The sequence below is a fragment of the Apaloderma vittatum genome, unplaced genomic scaffold (assembly GCF_000703405.1).
Source record: "Apaloderma vittatum isolate BGI_N311 unplaced genomic scaffold, ASM70340v1 scaffold23678, whole genome shotgun sequence".
In the NCBI taxonomy this organism is placed as follows: Eukaryota; Metazoa; Chordata; class Aves; order Trogoniformes; family Trogonidae; genus Apaloderma; species Apaloderma vittatum.
In genome coordinates, this window is record NW_009730611.1 from 8,595 (window position 1) to 25,012 (window position 16,418).

The 16,418-nt window shown below is 43.9% G+C and overlaps 2 protein-coding genes across 2 annotated transcripts in view; one reads left to right on the forward strand and one right to left on the reverse strand.

The window, feature by feature from the left end:
• The window catches only part of VASH1 (vasohibin 1), an 8,386-nt gene extending 7,752 nt beyond the window's left edge, over positions 1-634 (forward strand). The window contains 2 exon segments of the mRNA XM_009874869.1: positions 1-19; positions 562-634. The exon segment at positions 1-19 is cut by the window's left edge and continues 28 nt beyond it. Of these exon segments, the coding sequence (XP_009873171.1) occupies positions 1-19; positions 562-634 (92 nt within the window).
• An 11,730-nt stretch (positions 635-12,364) lies between these two features.
• ANGEL1 (angel homolog 1 (Drosophila)) lies at positions 12,365-13,638 on the reverse strand. Its single transcript, XM_009874868.1, has 2 exons — positions 13,476-13,638; positions 12,365-12,623 (listed from the first exon to the last, which is right to left on the reverse strand). Exons 1-2 carry the CDS (start codon positions 13,549-13,551, stop codon positions 12,454-12,456), a joined length of 246 nt encoding a protein of 81 aa, XP_009873170.1. The 5' UTR covers positions 13,552-13,638; the 3' UTR covers positions 12,365-12,453.
• Between the last annotated feature and the right edge of the window lie 2,780 nt (positions 13,639-16,418).

A 16,418-nucleotide genomic window follows, 5' to 3' on the forward strand; every position in this document is an offset into this window, starting at 1 on the left:
ACAGCCGTGGGGACCGACGGTGAGTGGGGCTGCTGGGCAGGAGACCTATCTATAACATCTCTGCTTTACACACAGACTCTACTTTGCTGTCTGGTTTGGCATCCTTCTGATGTCTCCCTGGGGTTCTTTTTGAGTTTATCATTGCTTGAGGAGTGGAATGACAGCTTTGAGGTTTTTTGTTTTGGCAGGGAGGAGAAAGACAGCTCAAATAGACAGTGATCCTGGTAGCTGTTATTTAACCTTGCACAGGGGTCTGAGCTCTGGCATCTCACAGATCTGTGTCCCAAAGAAATTCCAAAAATTACGCTGCTGTTAGTGAGATTGTTTTCCTGAAACTGATCTGGGGTACCAAAGTGGACTTCCTAGTCTTCCTAACCTGCTTTTCTTCTGTGGAGATGATCAGGAGATTTACTGGCAATTGCAAAATAATCCTGCCCTTGACAGTGTAGAATAAGTCTGAAGCTTTCCTGTACTTTCCCTGTGCTGCCAACTCTATGTGCAGCACCTCTTGACTAAAAAATTAAACAGTTTCTGAATAGTTCTTACCCTCTCTGTTTGCAGGCCATCTGGCGAGAAGAAGCCTGCTGATTCCAAAGCCATGCCAGACCTCAATGGGTACCAGATCCGGGTGTGACGAGAGCTGTGCCTTGTGTGCCTGGTTCCACAGACTTCTTGCTGGCCACAGTTGGGACCTGGATCCACCTGCAGTGATTCTGACACAGGAAACAGGGGAGCGGGAGTGGAACAGTGTGGATCTTCCCAGGTACTTCCTAGTGGGCCAGTCCCAGAGCTGGATCCCATGGGTCCCAGAGGATTCACCTGCCTGTTTCTGGGAGAGGTGTCCATCTTGATTCACTGAAACAAGTATTTTTAAAAAAAAATTTTAAAAAGATCTGTACATTCGTGGGAGTTTGCTGCAGGAAGAATATGAAGTGAGTGGTGTCGGCAGACTTGCTATCAATTTTTTTGTGTTGACAGCAAGTACATGAAGCATCTTGTCAAGAGTACTTCTTCCCTGTCTGCACTGAAGTCTTCAACCCATGCCAGACCTGCAGGGCTGAGGGAGAAGTGATGCTAGAATGGGATGGTCCTGGCATCTTGTGCAAAAACTCCTGGTTTTGTCATTATGAACACTTTCTTTAGCATTGCTCTTGTGACAAACAAGGCTGGATTCGCTCAGCCTGATTTATTGATCGTACAAGGGCCTCTCATCTGGAGAAATCACATCTTGTGTTTAATCCTGCCTATTTCAAAGCATTTAATTGTCTCTGAGGGGGTAGACAGTGGGATGGTGATCCTCTTTACCCACTGTGATGCTGGTGAGCTGTTTGCTGTGAGTCCTTTTGTTGTCGAGTGGGTCGCAATATGTCTGTACCATTGCCATATGTGAAAACAGGCACAGAGACCTCAATAGTCCCAGCAGTGGAGACAGGGGCAGGCAGGCAGGGGCTGGTGGGAAGCCTGAATTTTGAGTCATATCTTCATCAGCCTTCTCTTGATTAACTTCTAGTGACTCCTACTGTGAAAACTTGCAGAAGGCACTTCAGTTGCTGAGGTACAAGTTTTAAAAGTAAATAGTTAAAGAAGGATTTAATGATGTGAATAGGCTTTACAAGCATTTTTCCTTTTCACAAGGTTCTTGCTCCTTCCTCACTGTTGTGTTAGTGCTAGAGTTACAGACACCTGTTGGTGGGAAGCCCTTGCTCAAGGAGATGTAGCTGCTTTCCTGAGAGCTCAGCCTGGGGCCTCCTGAAAGTAGTTCCCTGCCCCAGTCCCAATTCCAGAGCTGTGCTTGTGTTGTGGCTCTTCTGATAGCTGCAGTATTTAACAGCCTTTGCCAAAGGGCTGGCCTGGGCCTTTCTGCCCACTTACAGCCTTGACTCTTCCCACAGTTCTTTTCAGGGGAGTGTTATACTACTGATTAAACAGTGTAATTCTTGTCAGAAATCTGGAGTTGTCAGACCTCTCTTTGAGACCTAGGGCCTGGAAACAATGGAGTTGCCAAAAGCCAGAACAGAATGGCCTTGAAGTGATCTGGATGCGTGGATCATGGGGATGCAGAAATTAAGCTTGGGAGTGGGAGTATCCTTCAGAGGAACTGAGTCTTGTTTTATCAGAGCACTGACAAGGGGCTAAGCTTTCTGAAATACTACATATTTAATTTTGTTACAACTAGGCTTATTCTTCCCTGTGAACTTGTCAGAAACATGATGGAGCTTGGCTCTACCAGGTTTTTTGTTGCAGTACTGCCGTGCCACATCATCACATAAGCAGTACTATTCTGGTGGCACAGAATGGGTTCTTATCCCCAAACAAATCAGCTCTTCTGTCCAGTTAAAGCAGTGTTAATCCTTGAAGCACCACCCACAAGTGATTTAACTCAGGCCTTATAGGTTCCTGATTGTAGGTCCTTAACTGTGATGTAACTTGCGAGGCGCTATATCCATACCGCTGCAGTCTGTCCTTCCAAGTTCTCTCTGTAGTCAGCACTTTTCTGCTATGCTCTATGACCAGGAGGACAATCCATAGGGAGGCGGCAGAACTTGCTGCTGATCCAAGATAATGTTAATCCAGAAGAGGATGCCAGTTTCCACCATGCAGTTCAACAGCTGTCCCGTGCCTTGCACTCCAGATACATGCAACAATTTGAAATTAGACAGCAGTAGCAAGCCAAGCACTCATTCACATGTGCTCTCTGGTCAGTTTTGTGTAGCTGTAGATTAATATATTTAGTGTCTGGATACCAATGATGATGTTAGCTGTAAATGTACCACAGTTATCTGTAAATAATATGGGTCACTTGGAAGCCACAAACTGCCTTTGCGTAACGTTTGCTGTGCAGCAGAATCAAAGTTCAGGTGCCACTGTGAATATATGATAAATACAAGCAGCAGTCAGCAAGGGGAGACTGAATGTCAGGTTTTATTAAAGGGAACGAAATCCAGAAAAAAAAATTAAAGCCACTTAGATAAAACTAGGATGCATCTTCATCATGATGTTGGTTGGTTACTTAATTCAGAGTAACTGGAAGGCTCTTGAGAATAATTAGTGGCTTCATAGAGAGCACATTCAATAGTTGGACAGATTTGAGCCTTTTTAGATGGAAAGAAGAGGAAGTATGTTGGGGGAAGGAAGACTTCAAAATAGATGGGGCAAGTTAGCTGCAAGCTAATGATGCTTTCTTAAGAGCAGGGCAAAAGGGATGCTCAGCAGTGTTAGATCACCAGGACAGAATGGCTTAAAACAAAATGCTTTGTTTGCCATGGTAATTAAGTGCTTTCCTGCAGGATGTAACCAAGGCCAATAGTTTAGAAAACCAAAGGAAGTGGATGTTTAAGGAATGAATGACAGGTAGAGATCAAGGTCCCTTAATTCTCAGCTGTAGCCAGATGAGAACATGCTCTGTCAAGATTTAGTTGCACAATTACATACGTTAGGAGGCATTTATTTTTTCTTATGTATCTAATGCTGATGATTACTCAAGATGGACACAGGAGTAGACATGAGCCCTTTACTGGGGTTACTATTTCAGGCCTTCTGCTACATTCCTCTGTGTGGCAAAACTCCCATCCTTACTCTTTCTGTATCTCCAGTTTAGCAGGTGGTGCAAGAAGCTGGGAAATAACCAGACAATTCTCCCCTTCTTGCTCTTGCTCCCCCCATCTTTGTAACAAGATTAATCACTTCAATACAAAGCTTAGCTTCCTCGCTAACAAACAAGACAGCATCGCCCTGTGACAGAGAGGATTAGTGCAATCCAGTTTCATGCCATAAGAAACCTGAGGGTACAATGAGAGATGAACTTTTGCACTTCCACTTCCTTCCTCCCTCATCCACCTGCTTTGGCTTCTGGTCTGCCTGCCCTTAACTGGAAGGAAAAAACAAAGATGGAGATGGAGTCTTTTTCACTTCTGCAGCCTTTAGAGCTACACAAAAGGAATGAAAATAAGGAACTAGACTATAACTTATACTCATTAGTGCCTGAAAAACAAAAAAGATGGATCTTCAGGAGTCCTATTAATTATTTAATGTTAAATATCAATCTGATCACTTGCGTAGCTCTGGGCTGTAAATCTCACTGTTCAGTAGGTCTCACCTGATGTTTGTTCTGCAGTACAAGTCTTCTGAACTCTGTGGAAGGAAACCGTGTCCATACACTAGGAATGGACAGACACTACCTATGTTGTATGTGAAGTTTAGGTGAGCTTCAAAAGACTTGAACGAATGCTGACCTACTACTAGCAAGGCTACTTTAAATGCAATGCAAACCTTGAAATACGAGTTTCTCTTTATACTTTCATGTAGACAAGTCCCTTGATACCTAGCCAACTGCATTTTTTTTTAAAAGTGAGCAAAACATTCTGCTACAGCATCACTCTGATACAAACTTGTTATTACTAAAGGGTAGGGCTGGGTGTCCATCAGTCTGTAATGCACTAGTCTCTTTTTTAACTCTGATATGATAAGCTAAATGAGTCTTTAGGAACTTAAGGTACATTAGCAAGTGTTTTTGCTGGGAATGAAATGCTTTTTTTCAGCTCATTCTTTTACCTGTGTGCCACTGTATAAGTCAGTACATCGTACTCTTTGATCTACCAGAATAAATGACTCCAGAACTGTGGCTGAAACACAGTTTCTGTTAATGCAGTAGCTATATTGCTGTGATTAGATCTGCTTAACATGAAGGATTTATTTTTTTAAAAGTATTTCAGGTGAAAGCCTTAATCAGGTGCCTGCCCCTTAAGGTAGGCTCACGTGTAGCATTGTATAGACTGAAACGTGACTGTCCTTAAAACAACAGAACAGGAACAGCAGAATGCTCCTGTTCCCAAAGCAGAAAAGTCTGAATTGGATGGGCTTGATCTTGCTCCAGTGGCTCTGGCTAATCTTGCTCCTTTTAAGTGAAGTATTTCAAGTGGTCCTGGCGATCAGGCACTAGTTATAAGCAGGAGGTGCCCTGTGTCCCATGCGTACTGTGTGTGCAAGTCTGGCTGAAATAACACTGCATATTCCAGTAATCTTGCCCTGTTGTCTTGTCAACATTAAGACCCCCATCATGGATTTATAACTTGGCCTAATTTATAACTTAGCCTAAGAAAGCAAGTGCTATTCTGGCTTGGTATTTGCTCTTGACAGAGCAAGGTGGAGATGGTCCTCTCTACAACCAAGCTGAACTTTTAATATGTCTATCTGTTTCCTGAGCAGGTGTTTATTTGTATCACCACCACTCTCCTTCAGTGGTACACTGGCCCTGTCTGCTCAAGTGTAACTCAACTTAGGTCCAGAAGGCTACTGAATTCCCCCATAATCTCTGCAGAGAAGATTTTCATCCCCAGGTCAGGGTTGAGATGGTGCTACTGGGACCAGAGGGGTCCCCTTCCATGCGCATCAGTATTCTACTCTAGCACTGATAGGGTGCTCCAAAACCATTTACATCTTTATCACTGGTACAGCTCAGAACTAAGAAATGGAAGGTTTCTTTGTTTAAGAACAATATCATGTGTGTCTTTTTGTAATTAATCAGTGTGGTTCTGTGTTCGTATGTAGCCAACACAGAACTTGTATTTAGATTTAGTTCTTACTGCACTTCCCATAGCCCTCATGTTAATACTTCTTCCTGCTTCCTTTGACACTTAAGACAATAAAATTCCCTCTGTACTGCTCTCAGCTTGTGCAGAGAAAACAAGATGCCTGTACTGCCTTTCTTTCCAATTTAAGCTCTCCTGTTGTCAGTCACATGAGAAGTCCAAGGCACAGCCTTGAGTGATGGTATCAGAGTGCGTATAGAAGCCCTGTACTTGCAGCACAATGGACATGAAAGAACCTTCATTCTTCCTTCAGTCATCTGAACACGTGAGTATGTCTGTCTGCACACAGGCAGCTGCCAGAGAGTAAGGAGTATGTGTGTGGCTGCGTAACAAAGGCCATCAGTCAGGCCGGATCGAAAAAAAAAGGTCAGTGGATGCAGCAACAGAAATTTCAGTCTTGAAACAATACTGTAAGGGTTAACACAAGCCTCTGCTTGCACTGTTCTACTCTTCAATACATGATCCAGCCTCCTTTCCTGGCCTGAAAAGCAGTTCTGCTTAAGGTCTGTAGTTAGTGGCCTTCCAGACTAATGACCTCACTGGGACTTCTCAAGACAAATGCTGGGTTAATAAAGGACAGTCAGCTGCAAGATTCAGTGCGTTTCCCCAGCAAGGGGGATCCAACTTTATTCAAGCTGTCATCTTTCAGGCATAACGTAGTCCTTCTCTCTAGGGAAATGAGTAACAGCTGGGATCAGGGCCAAGATGTAGGCAAGCCTACAGCAGGAAGAGGAAAAGAATAAACAACATCCCCTAACCTGTTACTCTGAAGAGAATGGCACACACCATAGTCCCTCTTAGCTGTGTCAGTACCATGAACTACTTCTGCCCTGAGGGGAAGGAATTGCACAACAGCTAGTAGATGGTAGGAGGACACAAAAGAAGCAAGTAGCCACTTCCTAAGCCTCTATGGGTGGTGCTCAAGCCCAGGAGTTGCACTACAACTTCAGCAGCAGTTGAGGGTTTCTTGCCTCGCCTGTTAAAAACTTAAGGATTACCAAAAAAAGACTTAAAACACTCTGACATCTATAAACCTCTACTTCAGATGTTTGCTTGAAGGTACCTGTAAATCTTAACTGATCTGTAACTCCTAAACCCCCTACAGATTTACAAGTCAAGGTGACTGCTAGGCAATTGAGTGAGAACAGCAAAAAATGTGACTTGGCCACAGCTGAGATTAAAAATAAGACTTTCTGCTCCCTCTTAGATCAGGCTTCCCCCACTGCCAACAGTTCCTGCAGTTGTGTTTAAGTCAGTTAGAGACCTTGGTGAAAAACCTTTACAGTGGAAAGGATACACAACTCAGCGAAGCAGTAATTAAAAGAAAAATTAAGAAAAAGAAACTTAGTCGGCTACTACGCTGAGAAGCCAAAGACTGCAAAACTTAAGGCTCTCACATCCCTAAAAGCATATGGAAATCCATTCATGAGAGTGAGACTGAGCCTTACGAGCACCATCCAGGCAGAGACTGCAGGACTACGGAAGGCGAAGGCGCATGACGTGCTGTGGATAGCAGGCCGTAACAGACTTCAGTTCACTCAGCTGATTTGGCTTTCCTGGATTATATTTTTATTTTGGCAAAGAAAGACTGCTACCCTATTTCCAATCTCACTCTTGGAGAGGAAGAGAGGAGAGGAATAGCTTTGGAATAACTACTGCATTCATCTACCCTCAGTTTAGGAGCAGCTCCTAAAAGTGGCCAATAACTGAATAAAGCTAGGACTGCTGTAGAAGGCTTTCCATCCAGAAAGACTAAAAACCTAAGAATTGACTTGAAGCCTTAGCAATGTTTTTTTGTGTATAAAAGGAAAGACTGGATGGAACAAATGCAACTTTTGTGGCAGCGTATGCCAGCAACTAGTCTAGTCCCCTCATCTGCCAGCTCAGCACCTTGAAAGTTGCTGTTTGTCTAACCAAAGTTAGGAAAAAATTTCCAGCTCTAATATATAGCATTCCTATTCTCTTAGAGCACAAAAAAATGCAGTCTAGGTCTGAAATAAAATAAATAAATTTTAAAATAACTAAGAGGAAAGAGCTTCAAGACTAGAGTGACATTTTCAGTGGATGTTGGAGGATAACTTGCCTTGACAAGAAGCCAAACTTGTACAACTGACAAAAAGAAGGGGCTTGAGGCACCCCAGCTATTAAATCAGTCATCCTGGTTATCACTGTAGCAGGTGAGTTCTCTGCAGAAACTCGCTATCATACTCGGAAACATGCGGTGCGGCGCTGATCTTGCAGGTTGCGCATTTCAGTGTGAGGTGACTGACAGTCTGGCAAGGAGAAGGTCACAGTCAGCAATTAATTAACTTGCACAACAGGAAGCCTACTGAAAGGAGATGGCATCCCACTAAGGTTTGTGTGCTCCTCCTCTAGATGAGCCACAAAAGGCTTCATCTGCATTTGGATGGTGGGTACGTCTGCAAATTCCTAGCGGTACATCCAACAAATGTCCCCTACTGGGGTAGTGTCAATGAGAGGAGAAATTGCACTGTAGTGATATCCTGCTTTGTAGATTGTTTGCCAACAGCACTCTCGAACATCATTAGAAGCAGGACACATACCTTTTTTGTCCGAGATGCTGAACTGTTCTCAGAGCCTCTAAGAGACTCCTGAGAGAAGAACTAAGGTCAAGTATATTTCAGAGTTCTCCTGTGCTTCGTAACACAGGCAGCATACAGGGCACTAATGAAAAAACTTAACCCTTTTTTTAATTGTTTTATATAACAAGAGTTGTTCCCATCTAAGTGTTGGTTTCAGAGCATCCACCCCTCCTGCTTAACTCTTCAGGGGTGAGGAAATATACTATCTTATGGCTTGATGCCATTTAAATGTTAAGTTTATAAGATCTGGCCCTAAAAAATTCCAGTGAAGAAATACAGCTGCAGAAAAAAATAAACATCAGTAACCCAGAAAGATAACCAAATACAACAGTCATGGGAAAACAGCTGCTGGAGATATCTCATAAAGAAAAAGCATGGACAAAGACCTCGAGCAGCAGCCAAGGTTTATTTATCAAGGAAAAAAAAGAAACTAGAGCAATTATATTGTTTACCACTCCTCCCATCACATTTAATTGTTGAAACTGATTATAAAGGGCATCCTCCTGAAGTGATGAACTCTGAGAAAGTGAAGGAAGTCTGACTTCCATCTAAATAGCACAACTAAATACAGCCTAGTAATCTAGCGCTGGTGCAATCTAATCTGTTGTCTAGCAAAGATATTTTGTCGCCTCCACAGCTGCACACTCCTGCAGCTTAGGAGACCGAGAACAGGGAATGCGCGCACACGCTCTCAGCGGGTTCTGGCATCCCTGCCCCTAAGTACCAATTTCCCTGAGCTCTACATCACTACTAAGATGATGTAGTTGAACCCACCTCTATAATACCTTCCCTTTCTGAGTATAGCACATACTCCAGTTGTTCCCTTTCCACAGTCGTTTACAGACACCTCTGTAATTCATCAGAAAGCTGCGCTGTTGACAACTAGTCAGGCATTTAGGTCAGGAAACAGTGTTAAGAGCTACAGCTGGAATCTTAGTTCTGTGTCCCACCAGGAGCTGCTCATTACCACAGCCTCTTATTGTATTACTGGGTGCTATTCTTAAAGCATCACTGAACACACTAGGTGCTATTTTAGAGGTAGGGAATCTTTCCATCTGCCTCACCTCCAAAATTCTCCTGTCCCCCACAGCCAGAGGCATTCATAGGTCTCCAGATCGACTTGATGTTAACTCTCAGTTGTTCTAGAATACAAGTTTTGTTCTTTCCTGAAACAGGCCACATCTGTAGGGGTCTACACCAGAGAGCTTCAGGGACACCACAACAATTAACTTTTCAACTCTGCCTTCATGTGCCCATATACAGTCACTAGCAATGGTTCTGCATTTCTGCCAATAGTTTCACAAATTAATGTCCAAGGAAGCATGTGTGAGCCAGGGCTTTGGTAGCTGGAGCTCCCTCTGGGAATTTTCTAACCTTCAGAAAGAAGAATCAGACAATGCAGGCATTGTCCTGGGGTTTCTCAGCACATGACTCCATATCCAATGCTTGACAACTTAACCATTCCAAGTTCATACTATATCATATTATGTATTGAAAGAGAAAGCTTTAGCTTGACCTGTAGAACATTAGATTTTCCAACAAAATATGGCTGGAACTTTAAAATCTCCCTGAGAGATGCCTTTATGCAAGTTACACAAAAGAAAATTCAAGTCTTTGGTTTAAATAAAATAGAAAAAGTGCTTGAGATGTTGAAGCACAGCTCCTACACCTCAGCTACATCACAGGATTGGCAGGGTGATTCAGCCAGTGCAGGGGCAACCATCTGAGTCCATCTGAGGTGTACAAGGAACACCTTTCAGGTCTCAGTAGGTGGGGCAGGAGGGCAGCTTTCACGTAAACACGCCCCCCCATCAACTGACCGTCAGACCCAGCCAGCAATTACAACTGAAGCAGACAGCCAAAGTTTTAAGTGCCAACACTGTGTGTCACAGAGGTTTTTGTTTTGCTTTTGGTCGATTGTTTTTAAACCTCTAGTGTCTTCCAGGTTTCCTATTACAATGTTACCAGCTGGTGGGAGTTATCTGCAACCAGGCTGCTTTCTGGCAACCTCTTTTCAAGCCTTGCAAAAAATAAAGCTCTTGGCTCACATGTTTTGTTTTCTTTCTCCCCCTTTACAAATACAACCAACTACAAAATCAGAGTAAGAATACTTGCAGTAATTAGTGCAACTCTCAGATAAACAGAACCATAGAAATAAACAGCTCTACACCCCTCCCCATTTACAAACATCAGCGCCACCTCAGAACCTGTGAAACTAAGGGCAAACCAGTCTGCAAATTTATTCACCCTCAGACTGCTGTTCACTTACACACTCCTACATGTTATCCCAGCTGGGGTAGTAAAAGCCATTCACACATCACCAGGCGAATACCACATCACCTGGCAGGGGCAGGAAGGAGATATACAGTCCTTACAAAATCCTATGGGCACCAAACACAATCCTCACTCACCTCCTTTGCTTCTGTACAGTTTACAGAAGAAGTGACCTGTAAAAGATCAGCAGAACTTGCTTTCTTCAAGAAGAGAGGAATGGCTCCTGAATGGAAACCATGTTGCAAGACAAACGCAGTGCCAAATAAACCACCTCTGGGATTTGGGGATGTGCTGGGAGACAACAACTAGGCCCACTTGTTCCCTCTCTTCAACCTTTGTGTTACCACTATCTTGTGTAGCTGATTTGTCCTCTTCTCCTCGATATTGCAGCCAGCAAAGCCTTGTTGAACAAGCCTGCAGAGAGTTCAGCTGCCAGGAGCACAAGGTGTTGCAGTTACTTTGCGGGCTTCTTTTCTTAGGATAGAAAAAAAATATTTTTCAATAGAGAAAGTAACATTCAAAATATGAAAGTCCCCCAATATAACCCAGGAAGAGAGAAAAATATATCAAGTCTCCTTGTACCTTTCCACAAAAACCTGAGGTGGGACCAGATTTCCCAGGCTCATTTGTGAACAGAGGATTGGTAATGTTTCTGCCAATATTGCTCTCATCAATCAGGGAAAAACTAAGTACCAAATATTAGGCTGAACTGGGGAATCTGCCCTAGGAACAGGTACAGTTCTATTGGTTTTGTACTGGCCAAGCCACTGCTGATAAAAGCACACTGAGATGACACCAAAGGTACACCAACCACACAGGGACTGACAAATTTGGCTCCAAGTTACAGTCTTCCTCTCCCTTCCAATGTCTGTCAAGGGACAGAAGTCAATCACACAGGTTGTAACTACCTAACCACGGCTGGGTCCAGAGGAAGGCAACAGTCTGAACTTCAGTCTGGTGCAGGAGGACAGTACAGGCTGGCTATCTGATCCCCAGCAGGCTAAATGGAATTGGGAGGGCACGGAGAAAGAGTAAAGCAAGTGGCAAGTATGAGCTCTTCCATCCTGACAGCTCTGCTGCCTCTTGCATGCTTTCCATCTTCATCTCTTCTGGGACCTCCTTGAGCTAGAGACTCCTGGGGTTCTCATATCTTACAGGATGACTTTTTCCACCTGATACTCACTGGGATGATCGTAAACATTTTTCCTGCAAGTGCCAAACTACGTACCATTCTGAGACTGCTAGAAAGGGAGTCTTCCCCAAGGCCTCTTGGCTTCTGCTGCAGTTCTACAACTCCTGTGGGCGGCTCTGTAGAACCCCTGGCTCCACTCCTGGTAATTCCACTCCCTGGTCCATTGGTTACAGCAGGCAGCTTCTTGTACAAACTGTTCAACTACACAAACCTTTCTGCCGCAAGGCAACCCTTTCATATTATTAAGTAAAAGCTATTTCCAATCAGTTAGCAGTCAGCCAACGCGACAACTAGTCCCGGAAGGAACATACTTCATAAACTATCACTCAGAAATTAAGAGAACCGTTGTTTTGGTGTTAAAGAATACTGGTGTGTATACATCCCGTGCTCCTTGATAGCAATTAACTAACCAGAAGCAGATACCACCGCCCCTCTCATTGCCAGCTCCTTGAAGATCTTGCTCAGGGACAAATGAACACAGGAGTTATGCTGGTTCCCACAGCACTAAAACATCTGCTGAACAAAGCAGTGGAACAAGGATCCCTTTAAGAGATGGTAATGCCTGAATACAACTGAAAGCCCACTGGGAACACACCTCGGGTTTGCAAAGATTCACAAAATGCCGATGGAAAAAGCACTCCAACTCTCCCATCCTTGCCTTTTGTGAGAGTGTGAGGGGAGAGACAGACTTGTAGGGCATGAAAAGAAAAAGAGTTTTCTTGAAAGCAGGTTGTGCAATCCAGAGCTTCAACTGCTATATTCAAAACAGCTTTTCTTCAAGGAAAGGGAACCACCACTAACCCTTTCTGAGGCTGGAGATCTCCAAGCCAAAGCTAGCCAGCAGGCAGAGATGATCTGATGAACAAAAAGCATTTGGTAAGCCATTTGCCAGCAACAGAACATCTTCAGAAAGAAGGGAAAGGCGGCCAAGTAGCTTCAGCGCTCCATCTCGGTATAGCCTGCGACCTGACAAAGAAAATGGAAAAAAACATCAGCCAGATACTGGTGCTATAGATTACATACTCGCAGAAGGATGCTCATCAATGCTTTCCTATTCATTCCCTGATGAACAAAGACAGCCTGATGAAAAAACACCGCAGGCACCTTGAGCCTAGATGTGAAAGCTGTGAGCATGCTGTAATACCAGTATTCAATGGTTTCATGTGCATACAGGCACAGGAATCAAGTACATACTAAATTCACCAGGCAGTTGCTTACATGGGAAGCTCCTTTCATGGTACTAAGTCCTAGAAATAGCTTATTACTGTCCCTGAGGAGGAATTAATCTCTTCATTCCTAACCTCCTCCCCAAAGTTGATTCTGACATGATCCAAACCAGCTCAGCAACAGTTCGTGAAGAACTTTACACACTGTCTTTCACCAACATAATTCCTGTTTCAGGTAGCAGAGAGGTGGTGCCACTGTAAGGTAAGTAGAGTCACCACCTTCTAAGGCCAGTGTGCAGTCTCAGTCAGACCAGAAGTCCAAGCCTTGAACGTGGGACACAGCACTGCCTGTTATCAGGAGTACAAGTAAAATACACAAAAGAACAGAGAATCCCTTGTGTTCTAGCTTCCTCAAAAGTCTACATGAAGCTAAGCTAAGCCACTTCAGTTTTTCCACAGCAAAGATAAGCAGTGTCTTCTAACGACACCTGAGCAAATGTTGCTTCCACATTGTGCATCATTTCAGTCAGTTAGACCCGAGAGATCCACCTTAGCTTAAGAAAATGCACTGCCCAACACCGAGCTGCATTCCAGCACACCTCACAGCCCTCTCCCAATGTCACAGGGACAAGCCCCACGTTGCCACACTCACCCCCTCTGTTCCCATTCTCCACAGGTTCTGCCGAGTAGAAGATGTAATCAACGGTAGCTCCAAGCCCCATGGGCATCGTTGTGACCTCCGAGCGTCCCCTCTGTGGCAGGAAGTGGCTGTAGACAGAGGTCAGGTTGAGGCCATGTTGGATAATGCCTGAAGAAGACCTGCACACGAACAGCCACCATTTATCAAGGAAGAAAAGAGAATAAAGCAGTGTTCAGTACTGCAATCACAGCTAAGTTGGATGTTCCCTTGCCTATGCAACCGTCCAAACTATTTCTACTTTGTGAGCACTTAGAATTATTTACTCCACTTACGCCAAAGAGGAAGCAGACTATCAATCTGCTTTATCTCCAATACCCAGTCCTGTCTATGCTCCTCGTTCTTGACCTTACCAACATAACACTGATCGAACAAAGCCCAGCTGATGGGACAGCCCTGGGTAGATCAGGCTCTTCCACTCTCTTCCACTCTCACATTTATTTCAGTCTTTACTTCAACCAGAGTGGTCAGGAAAATGAGACTGCTCTTGAAGAGTGGGGCCACTGAAGGTGCAGTGAATTACCTCGGGACGAATGGCTGGGGGTCAGGGGTGTAAAAGGGCAGCAGGTTTGGGCCAGTGTGCAGGGCGGTCTGCAAAGGAGCAAAGAGATTCCAGCCAGACCTACACAGATCCTGGAACAGGCTGCTCATTCCAAGTCTGAGAAGCTTCTCTCGAGACCAAACGAATCTTTTTGCTCAAGAAGAGCAGATAGCTTCCAATCACAGGCACCTTAGAGAAAATATTCAAAGGAAACTCCAGCTCTGAGACTAACAGAAACATCCTGAGAACAGATCGGTGCAAACAACTCAGAAGTCGTATTCTGTCCTGCTAAGGATATGTCCTTAAAGCATTTAATATTATCAAAGTTTAGGGTACTTCAACCTTTACTCTCAAAGTTCATCTGCATTAGCCTACATCTTACTCAAAGGGTGTCGAGAAAGGCAGAGCAGAAATGGAGAAAAGAGAACCAGCCACGTTATAAGGCCCAGAGCCAAGGCAATGTCTACTGCGTATCAGCATCCAGAGACATTTGTGTTGTGGCCACTGTGACATTACAGCCTTCAGGCTTGTTCTCCTCCACCAAAAATCTTGAAGTAGAAAAAAGGAAATACATATGTATATTTCACTTATATATTTATTTATTTCACCTTTTAAGAAACAGCCTCCGAAAAAGGATTAACCTCAGTGCATCTCAAGGAACACAGCGTGTACAAGGATGGTAAGACTGTACTCCCCTGAACTCTGACAGAATCCATTAGTAGTGACACAGCCAGAGACAACAAGCTTCTGCCTTCCCCTTTTCCCACCAGGCATTACCTCCACCTCACATTTTCATCAAAATCAAGCCAGGAGACTCATGAGTTAAAAAATCTCCCAGTAATACCTGGTTTAGCATCTGTCACACCTTCCAAGAGGACCAGCAGCGGCGGTCGTTCACAGGCAACATCGCAAAAACGAAACTGGAGCAGAAAGTCCCGGCTGTACTTACGCCTGTCTGCAGATAAAACCACAAAAGAAGAAAATATCTGCACCAAGTTCACATCTACAGGGAATATCTGCACAGTCTTTAGACCTTTAGACCCACTACACCTCTTTAGTTTGAATGAGGTTTTTGTGCCCAGGCACGCTGATACCATGAGAATGAGAATCAATTAACAACCAAAATGCAGAACAGAGCAGATGTGTAAATGCAGAAGAACAGAGCACAGTTATTGCTATCCCTTTAGGTAATGCAGCAATCATGGTCAGCACCATGATAAAACAAATTAAGAATGTGCCCTGTGAGACACTACAAGTTCAAAGGACTTTGAAGCAGATCAGTGTGCAACTCAAGGAAATGTCTGCCAAGAAAGAAAAAACAATTCTGAAGATCAGGTCAAATATAAGTTCTACATCCAAGATTCAAAAAAAAGCTATTTAGTGTGGGTGCTTTCTTTTTGTTCTTTCCAGTTCTCTCTGAGGACAGCAGAGAACAGTCATGACTGTAACAGGGCTTCTAGTAATTATTTCCCAACAGTGGTGTGCAAATACTGCCCAAAACCACTCCCACAAACACCTGCGGCTGAAAGCTGTGGCTGCTGAACACAGTTTCCAAGTGCAAAAATGCACAAGTCTGGGAATAAGAAAGAAATATGAAAAGCAATGGTTACTGGTAGGGGAACATTCCATTCCCGAACTAGAAAAAGAAAATGGCATAAATTGGGCTACAGCAATAGACTCCAGAAAAATTAATTCATATAGGAAGGAAATGGATAGAAGAGGGAAATCTTTGCAAAGAGCCTCACGCAACACAGGCCCAAGCTACAGCAAAGCCCACAAAGTGTCCATCCTCAGCAAACTCATGCTCCCAGTGCACACTGGAGCTCACCTAGCTTCTTTGGTTGGCACAGGGTGACGTACTGGCAGTTGTCCGTTATACCCAGTGAGCTTGGCCACAGCGGGGCCGGCAGTTTCCGTGAATACAACTGTTGGGAAAAGTCTTCCTGACCAGACACCTGCAAAGAGGTCAGAAACAGGAGAGGAAACATCAGCAACACAGAGCAGAATTTTTGCAGGTTAAACACAACGTGCATCCATTTGCCCAGAACAAGACAGGAGAATGCACTCACAGAAAGGCATGAACTAAGCTACTTGGAATATAGTGCAGATACAGTAAATCTTCAGCTGTGGGTGATGGATACGATTAACTAGAAGTCATCTGGAAGATACTTTGCAAGCATCTATTACCAAACTAATTATTTAGCTTGAAAGATGATGATGTATTTGATCATGGATACAAAGTACCAGGTAACCACAAGAGACTCTAGCATGTGCACCTATTTCAAACTTTGTTCAGATCAAACATCCACATAAAATTTTAGTAAGTCTTGGTGAAGTTGTACTCCCCTGCACTTCCA

Bases quoted from the DNA above. Each gene is read 5' to 3' on its own strand.
- ANGEL1 (XM_009874868.1), bottom strand. From the start codon at position 13,551: ATGCCCATGGGGCTTGGAGCTACCGTTGATTACATCTTCTACTCGGCA. The intron at 12,624-13,475 runs GTGAGTGTGGCA...TTTCTTTGTCAG, and splicing joins GGAGAATGGGAACAGAGGGG to GTCGCAGGCTATACCGAGAT.